Source organism: Triticum aestivum, chromosome 6A (assembly GCF_018294505.1).
Source record: "Triticum aestivum cultivar Chinese Spring chromosome 6A, IWGSC CS RefSeq v2.1, whole genome shotgun sequence".
Taxonomy (NCBI): domain Eukaryota; kingdom Viridiplantae; phylum Streptophyta; class Magnoliopsida; order Poales; family Poaceae; genus Triticum; species Triticum aestivum.
This window is the reverse complement of record NC_057809.1, coordinates 111,967,248-111,976,146: the sequence shown is the minus strand read 5'-3', so window position 1 is coordinate 111,976,146 and position 8,899 is coordinate 111,967,248. Positions and strand designations below refer to the sequence as shown.

Sequence of the window (8,899 nt, the reverse complement as noted above, 5' to 3'; positions counted from 1 at the left end):
GGGTACTAGAGAAGGCTTATTTTTACCATCTGTCAATTGACAGACCAATGATAATCAAACAAACAACTACGCCTTCAACGAATTAGGGTAGAATGCACTCCCTGCCCTGTAAATCAATTAGTATAACAAGTTATAGTGAACCCAAATATCTAGAGTTCGATTCAGCACAGATAATAACCACCCTGCTCGAATCCAACACCCCGTAATATTTCAGTATGAAACTTCAGTGCGCACTACAATAATCCATTCACAAATAAGTATAAGCCAACCAATCAATTCATGCTGCGTAGACCATTGTACTACTCGGCATGCCATAGTAATGCCAGCATTGCCAGGCAGGGAAACAGAAACCAATCAAATCGCTGGCTGGAAACTGCTAGAGCGGAGAACAGGGGGAAGGCAGGGAGAGAGCACCTTGCCCGGAGCGTCCTCACGCAGACGAGATTTTGGACCCGCTCCACCACGCCGCACACCGTCGCCACAACCTCCCCATCCTGATCAGACGTGCCATGCCCCCTGCACGCAAAGCAAACACACGCGCACGCCCGAGAACCCTATAAGTCCCATCACGAAACACGAGCGGAGCAACAGGTGGGAAGGGGGATGTGAGGGCGGGCTGATACTTGAGGATGGTGTCCTCGGGGTTGACGGGGATGTTGTCCGCGAAGGTGACGGCGGCGGCGGCGGCGGCGGCGAGGATCTGGAGCTCGTGGAGTGCGGCCTCGAGACGGACCCTCTGTGTCTGGTTTAGTCGGAGGCGGAGGTCTCCCATCGCCGGGGAGGAGAAGGAGGAAGCGTCGGAGGTTGTCGGCGTTGCCGCCGGTCGACGGCGAAAATTAGTCTCTTAGAGGGGAGGCGAAAATTAGTCAAAACCCCAAAGATTTTGTTACCCAACCCTGGTCATATGGCCCGTGTTTGTAAGGCCGGTTCGCGGGCACGGATTGTTGGCCCGGCACACCACACGAATAAAAGGGCCGGGCCGGCCTTAGGTCTGCCAGGAAACGGCCGATCTCCGAAGCCCAGCGTTAAGGCCGGCTAGGCCCTTTTATACGCGGGCCGGGCATGACAGGGCCAGGCCCTATTCATAGGTTGCTTCGTTTCTAGGCCAATACAAAGGCCACTCCTATTTGGCGCGTTGGTCGCCAAATAGCGAGCTCGTACATACACACCCCAACAGCGTCAGATCCTTTCTGGGCGGGCCCATTTCGGGATTCCTTCCCCACACTTCTTTTAATTTTTCCTTTGTTTTTTCTTCTAGTTTTTATTTCTTTTTAGTTTTTTAAGTTTTCTATTTCTATTTTTCGTTTTTATTTACTGTTCCGCTTTTCCCTCTTCTCTTTCTTTCCTTTCTATCTTTTCCTTTACTTTTTTTTCACAGCCTTCTTTCAAATTTGTGAACATACTTTCCAAAATCATGACCAGTTTTTGAACTTTTCGAACTGGTGAACTTTTTTTGAAATCATGAACATCTTAAAAAATCATCAACATTTTTTAAAATCATGAACACTTTTGAATTAACGAGCAGTTTTTACAAATTCATAAGATTTTTTGAAAAAACTGAACATCTTTTTTGAAACCCGAGAAAATTTGTTTCGAAATGAAGAACATTTTCAGAAATTGGGGGAACAATTTTTGTAATTCACGAACATTTTCATCAGACAATATTTTTTGAATTGATGAACCTTTTTTGTAATTCATGAACATTTTTGAATTGTGTGAACTTTTTTATAAATTCATGAACAATTTTTGAATTTGCAAATATTTGTTCAATTTCATAACTTTTTTGAATACATGAACATTTATTTCAAAATCATGGAAAAATTTGGTTTCCTGAACTAGTTTTAAAAATCATGAACATTTTTTGAATAAACAAACATTTTTTGTGAGATCACGAATATTTTTTGTATCCACGAACATTTTATGATTTCCTAAACACTTTTTTCCAAATGCACATTTTTAAAATTTTGGAGATTTTTTTAATCCTAAATTATTTATAATAGAAAAACACAAAAATAAAAATAAAGTGAAAAACTTGAATTATTAAAAATATAGAGCCCGATATAAAGCACCAGACGTCAAATCTCTCCATATTACGAGAAACCCTAACCTCACTATCCCAAGGAGATGATAGGAATCTATGCTAGAGCTTCGTCGACTGTGTCCAAATTAACAAACTTGAGGAGGAACGTTCTAGACCGATTGTGCAACAGGTCATGCAATTGGTCTAGAAGGATAGAGGGGAATATAGGCAACCTGGTTAACACTTTTAATTGGATAATGGTTTATTAGACCAACTATTAGCGCCTCCATATTTGATCCTTGCGGTGTCAAACAATTTGAGAATCAAATGAAACTTGAAACTAGCCTTTTCATAATAGAACAAGGCCATATAAAAATATTCAAAACACTTGGAGACCTTTTGTTTCCCATTTGTGAAAAATAGTTCAAGTTAATTAATTAATCAATTGTCATGCAATGCAAATGATGCACAATCAATATAATAGCAAAAAAAGTATTTAGGGTATTATCATTGGGTGTCACATGTGGGGCCTCAACCTCTACAAGTATGGACTCCGCGCGTGTTTGTTCGAAGCGGGGCAATCATGTCAGGCATTGATGGTCTTCCTTCTCCGCACGCTTCTCCTCATTCCAGTGGACCATACACATGTCATATAATGCTTACAACTCGGCGAGTTTGTCATCGTTGATGTCGGTGGGGCCGTAGGATTGGCTCAAAGTCAAAGAGTAAGGGCTTGACAAATCTAGCCTACCCAGGCTATGCAATGATGAGGTGGATGGCAACGGTAGCATGAGGTGGAATAAGGATTGGCACTGGCTCAGGCTCAGGCTCCACAAATAGGAGCATCAACGGGCTCCGGCACAGTGGCGGGAGTGGATGCGGCTTCCGACAAGGCTTCAACTGGGACTGTCATTGTTGTCGTTTGTTGTTTAGTGAGGGGAAGAAGGGCGTTAGTGAGGCAACGCCGGTCGAAGGTGTCAGAGGAAGTGCGCCAATGCTGGTGAAGCGGTATAGAAATGCCATAGCCCCGTATATATAACCTAACAATATCAGTCGGCATCTGGGAAAGATGCTTCGGTAGCCAAACAAGTGTCGCCGTGGGAATCGTGTGCCGGTTCAACGCATGCTCATTGAGAATCCATGCATGATAGACAAACGAGCGCCATCGTGGGAATTGTCGTCGGTTCAATGAACGCTCATTGGGAACCCATTATCGATAATCGATGAAGCATGAATGTGTTCATATTTCTCCGTTTAATTTTTTGTTGTCCGCGTGGGAAGAAGATCACGTATAGAAAATATACCAATGATCGGCCTTTAAAAAGAGAGATAAGTGATAATAGGCTACCATTGACCAAACAAATAGGCAAGCCCATCTGTGTTGACATATCGTCTGGGGGAGGTGGAAGAACCCCCTACCATTGACCGGTCGAAACTAGACCGAACAGTGTAAACTGCCTCGGTGAACCAACCGAGGCTCATCACTAATACATCCTAGATTTATCGGTCAGTGATGACCATCATCACTAACCAGTGATGAGATGTTAGTAGTATTTTGAGTATATAGTAGTGCGCCCCGCAGCCGTCAGAATCTAGCCGCCCTCATTGTCTGCTAGCGGCGGATCCACGACTCTCCCTCCATCGATCTATCCATTTAGGCCACCACCGCCACATTCGGCCGCCGCTCCATCGAGAATCGTTGCCGCCGCCGGCCTACATGACGCCTAAAATGTTGCCATGCCAGCAGCCGCCACCTCCATGCCACCGTGTTGCGGGAAGCACACCCTTCCATGGCCTTCGGCTCCGGCAGTCCGGCCGCTTCATTGCTAAAATCAACTATGATCGGCAGCAGAGATGGCTCGGCACCTTTACCACACCCGAGCTTTGTCGCGTGTGCTTACGACGTGGTGGCTTGGAAGTATCACCGACTCCAGCTCAACTTCCCCCATATTACGTCGCTCGAGGACGCGGAGTTCCTCATCCCTGGACTATGAATCGTGTCACGCGGTGAGGGGAAGGAAGATCTCCTGGTGGTGGAGCAGCGCACCGCCCATGAGTGTGATGCAGTGGCTATGGTGAGATTCACTAAGGTGAATCCACACCTCGTGGTAGTGGGGCGCAAATTCTTTGCCAAGAGGGTCGTGAGGCGCAAGAAGGAGGACGAGGTTGGCCCTGACAGGCAATCAAGATTGAGTCCGACAACAACAAAGACGATGTCGAATTCGGTAGTGATGAATCGTTGCTGGAGCTTTAGAACTGTGTGGAGTCCAAGGATGGTGACCATTAGTGTGTCTCTAGTGTGCGTGTAGTAGTGAATCTATCGTAGTATTGCTATTTTCATGTTTATTAAGTTTGAACATTTCGTAGTTCAAAATATCAAAATATGTGGTGATCTTGTTTAAAGTTTGGAAGTTAATTTTAGGGCAATTTCTGGTGACCTAAAACCTTCTGTCCTACTCTACTTTTTTTACACCAACTTATACATCATCTGTCTTCCCGCAAAAAAAAAAAAACTTATACATCAACTGTCGGAGATGCTCTTGTGGGCAGCAAAAACAATAGAGCAGTGCTACACACACGATGCTGTGCGCACGATTCATGCACGACAACAGATCCCTGTCCGTCCATGCATGTAGCAGAGTCCAGCAGACCGTTTGATCCCGCATCGTTCATCTGTCGTGCATACTGTTGTCGTCCGCGCAGCAGTTCCGAAAACAATATAGTGTGGATGCCCTACTAGCTTCTAGATCTCTTCAACACACGGGAGGAGATGGATTCACAGAAGGCATGCAGGGATGCATGCGCCCCTTCATGCATGGCCGCATGCATCAAGCATGGACTGGACCGATTAAATAGGAGGACCATCAATCTTTCGTGCCATTATTTTCGCGTTCTCCTTCTCTCCCCCATTTTTTCCTCTCCTCTTTTTTGGCCCGCCACCCCTACTAGATTGACAAAAAACAAAACAAATATTTCCCTTTGTTCTCATAATCTTCTTCTAGTAGCTCCGGCGAATTCTGCTCCTCTCTAGTAGAGGATGTGCTCGATCGGGACGCTAGGTTTCAGTTTCTAGATTGATTAGGAACATATACGTACAATGCGTTGAGCTTTTGATCTTCCATTCATTCATGTTTTTGTCTTCGATGGTTTCTGACTCCTCCGGCCCGGCGATGCGTGGGAGGTAGGCGACGAGATCATCCGCCTCTCTCCCCCTCTTCTCGATCTCGATCGCATGTAAGCTTTGAGAAGAGGAAGAGGAGGAGAGAGGAAAGGTGAGGCGGATCATTTCACCGGTCCGTCGATCGATCGATGGCTGTGGAGGCGCCTCAGCAGCCTGAACAAGCGGCGGGTGGATCCGTGGAGCAGGGTGCGGCGGCGGGCGGCGGCAGGCTGAAGAAGGGGCCATGGACGCCGGATGAGGACCAGCTGCTGGTGGAGCACGTACGGCGGCACGGCGAAGGGAGCTGGAACGCGGTGCGGCGGGAGACGGGGCTGCTGCGCTGCGGCAAGAGTTGCCGGCTCCGGTGGGCCAACCACCTTCGCCCCAACCTCAAGCGGGGCCCCTTCTCGCCGGAGGAGGAGCGCCTCATCCTCCGCCTCCACGCGCTCATCGGCAACAAGTGGGCGCGCATCTCCGCACACGTGAGTACCACCGGTCGTTCGATCCCTTTACCCCGCCTCGCCATTAGAATTTCTTGCCTGCCGTTGCCTATCGATTGCCTGGTGCCCGATCTGCGTCTGCATGCAGCTGCCGGGGAGGACGGACAATGAGATCAAGAACTACTGGAACACGCGGCTGAAGCGGCGGAAGCGCGCCGGCCTGGCCCTGTACCCGCCGGATGTCGAGCGGGAGGTGGCGCTCGTCCGCGCCGGCAAGCTGAGGCCCATCGTCGACGCCGACGGCAACGCCAGCAGCCTCCAAGCACCGCTCCTCCTGGACGCGGCCGCGGACCAGTTCGCCTGGCCGGCTGCGCCGCCGTTCCACCCCGCCTTCAACAACGTCGCTCCTCCGCAGCCTTTCCAATTCACCGGCAACATTAGCCACAACCCGCAGGCCCTCCTCGCAGCGCAAGTACCGTACCTCCACCACGACGAGGTTTCCGCCGGCCTCGGCCACGCCAACAAGCTTTACGCCGACGCGCTGGGGATGCCACCGTTGGTGCCCCCCTCTGCGCAGGAGCTTCCTTCGAACCAATCGCCCGCCGACGCCGGCGGGCCGCTCGAGATGCTCGTCCTCGAGCAGGACCAGCGGCTGCCCGGCGCCGCCCTGCTCCGCGTTACGTCCATGCCGGAGCTGGTCTACAACGAGAACGACTACTCCGCGTGGCCGTCCGGCCTCAGCGGTGGCAGTGGCAGCCGATCCGAAGGCGACGTGACCTCGCATTATGGCGGGAAATGCGACTGCTTCTTCGGTGAGTTGGATCTTGACCATCGTCTCTCTCCCAATCCAAATATGTCACGTCCGACTCCGGTGAGTTAACAATGCCATGCATGATGTCGTCGACACACGCGCAGATGGCGTGAAGCCTGCGAAGGGGATGCCCGCGAGCTTGGCGGTGGCAGAGGAGGAGGTGTCCGGCCTGTTCGGCGGCGAAGAGTTGGTGGCCGTGTGGCCGGACAAGCCGCCGGAGTCGATCACGAAAGACGACTTCAACCTCCAGATGATGGAGATGCAGCACCTCATGCCCCCCGTGCCGCTCCCGGCAGACGAACACGGCTTGAATTAATTAGCACAACGCCGCTTCGCAAACAAAACTGGAACAGTTCAAAAGAACAAGGGATTTAAAAGAAAGAAAAAATAGTGTACTGCTGTAGTAAAAACTCAGTTAAGGCCCATCATGAAAATGTTTGTCTTTGTCTTTATGCAACGAGAGATGGATTATGTTTGTAAAAATTGATTCGCGGAAGCAAGCCAAGGAACATGGTCCGTCCATCCATAAAGTGGGTTATTTGCTCGCAACGGTATATTTTAGAACCGAAAATCCTACATCTATGAAAAGCTACGTAGCTGCTCTTTACGCAAACTTTCTAACAACTAAACCTCTCCCCTTTTAATTTTCAGAGGGATGGGCCCGTCCTTCCCTTTACCTCCAATCATACGAGAGTGGCCTTTCTACTCTCGGGTGTGGGTACACCTACTATCCTATCCATTCCTTGTAGTTGTCTCACCTCGTGATCCGAACACTACTCTTCAATCCTGTTTTGATTTGCAGGCCTACATACACAATAACTACAAGTCTCACTCGACTGCATACCTAGTGTGTAGGCTGGCAGGTCACATCTCGCGTCTCTACACTCACGTGAACCATCGTCTGCCATCCTTCACATATCTCTATTTCTCCTCAGGCCATGTCTAAATTCTACTCCCTCCTTCCATCTATATAGGGTCTAATACATTTTTTGAGACTAACTTTAATCAAATGTTAAAGCAATAATATATGACATGCAACTTTTTTTTTTGCGAAAAATATATGACATGCAACTTACACAAAGCATACCACCAAATTCGTATGTGAAAGAAGCTTTCAATGATATAATTTTTACGTTATGCATCTTATGTACTATTAATCTTGTCAAAAGTCAAATGAGGTCTAGAAAAATGCATTATGCCCTATATAAATGGAACGATGGAGTAAAATGGATGCATCATGCATGATCAGTCAAATCACTTCTACCCCCAATCTCTCTCTCTCTCTTGAAAGCTCTCTCGCATTTATTATCAGCGCTCTCTCTTGCGCACTCTCTCTCTCTCTCAATCAGAGAAATAATCTCTCTTCTCCATCGCTTGCTTCTCTCACAGACTCTCATTCACATATTTCAATAAATAAAATAAGGCACGCATCACCTCTCTCTCTCTCTTCAATTTCTCAAGGGAAAAGTGTCTTTCTCTCGAAGTCTGTCATGCATGCTTGCTCTCTCTCTCCTCAAAATCCACACATTTGCTCTCTTGCGCTATAGTTGAGAGTGAGGTGACTGCTACAGAACCTGCCCTGACATATCTATCGTGAACAATTGTGCCTATGACCTACGCCCTGCCTAGGCTCACTTACTGGTTTGAACGCATGCGTCCTGCAAACAGTCTGCAATGCGTCGGTCCATCTCGTGAATCTCAAAGGAATTCAAAGGCCAAGATAAGAGGTGTGTGTACACGTGAGAGTAGCCACATCTTTCCGCAATCATATTCATCCACCTAGTTTGTTACGTTAATTACGTAGAATCGCACATGAAGTCAATTTATTAAATCTCAAACGATATCATATCTGTGGTTGTTTGGATAACTAGTATTTGAAACAAGCTTTAGTAAAACCAGTTTTATGATTATTTTTAGGAAAACCATTTTTAAGTTGTTGTTTTATTAAAACTGGTTTATAGAATACTTTGTTTGGCGTCTCTTTGGGTCATCCTCAACCTTGAGAAATACTAGATGACCCATTGCGCCAATGACGCAAAGGGCGAGAATGAACCAGGTTTTCAAACCATGCAAATTGGCATATTTAGTTAGACACCGTTCATAAATTTGTTGAAGCATAGAAAGGCATGAGATCAGTTCATGGTGAGCAAAGCTACATAGGCAGAGATGCATCATATATATAGTTTTGGTCACCCAGCCTATGGTAACTCAAGAGATCAGTTCATGCCACCTCTGCTTCTAAATATAACATGTTTTTACATTTCAATTCAAACTGCAAAAAAATCTTACATTTAGGAACGAAGGGTGTACATTATATACAGGAGCACTCGGGTTCAGACAATGAAATCAAAGATGTCCTATTCATGGTGGTGTTTCAAGCATATAGTACGGCCGATGATCCTTCTGTTCTGAGTAGTGCAAATCGGCTTCCTCATTTATTCATCATCCGCACCATCCTTTACCAGCAA

The 8,899-nt window shown here is 47.4% G+C and overlaps 2 protein-coding genes across 2 annotated transcripts in view; one reads left to right on the top strand and one right to left on the bottom strand.

Annotated features, from left to right (window-relative positions):
• The window catches only part of LOC123129525 (exosome complex component RRP4 homolog), a 5,741-nt gene extending 4,871 nt beyond the window's left edge, over nt 1-870 (bottom strand). The window contains exons 1-2 of the mRNA XM_044549658.1: nt 624-870; nt 415-516 (exon numbers count right to left, since the gene is read on the bottom strand). Of these exons, the coding sequence (XP_044405593.1) occupies nt 415-516; nt 624-772 (251 nt within the window). The 5' untranslated portion in view covers nt 773-870. The remainder of the gene's footprint in view (nt 1-414; nt 517-623) is intronic.
• A 4,034-nt stretch (nt 871-4,904) lies between these two features.
• LOC123130432 (transcription factor MYB97) lies at nt 4,905-6,914 on the top strand. Its single transcript, XM_044550329.1, has 3 exons — nt 4,905-5,662; nt 5,769-6,432; nt 6,536-6,914. The coding sequence occupies exons 1-3, from the start codon at nt 5,330-5,332 to the stop codon at nt 6,745-6,747; spliced, it is 1,209 nt and encodes a 402-aa protein (XP_044406264.1). The 5' UTR covers nt 4,905-5,329; the 3' UTR covers nt 6,748-6,914.
• Nucleotides 6,915-8,899: the final 1,985 nt, after the last annotated feature.

Excerpts from the sequence above, each read along its gene's own strand:
- LOC123130432 (XM_044550329.1), top strand. The coding sequence starts at position 5,330 with ATGGCTGTGGAGGCGCCTCAGCAGCCTGAACAAGCGGCGGGTGGATCC. Across the intron at positions 5,663-5,768 it reads GGGCGCGCATCTCCGCACAC|CTGCCGGGGAGGACGGACAA; the intron begins GTGAGTACCACC and ends GTCTGCATGCAG. Across the intron at positions 6,433-6,535 it reads GAAATGCGACTGCTTCTTCG|ATGGCGTGAAGCCTGCGAAG; the intron begins GTGAGTTGGATC and ends ACACACGCGCAG.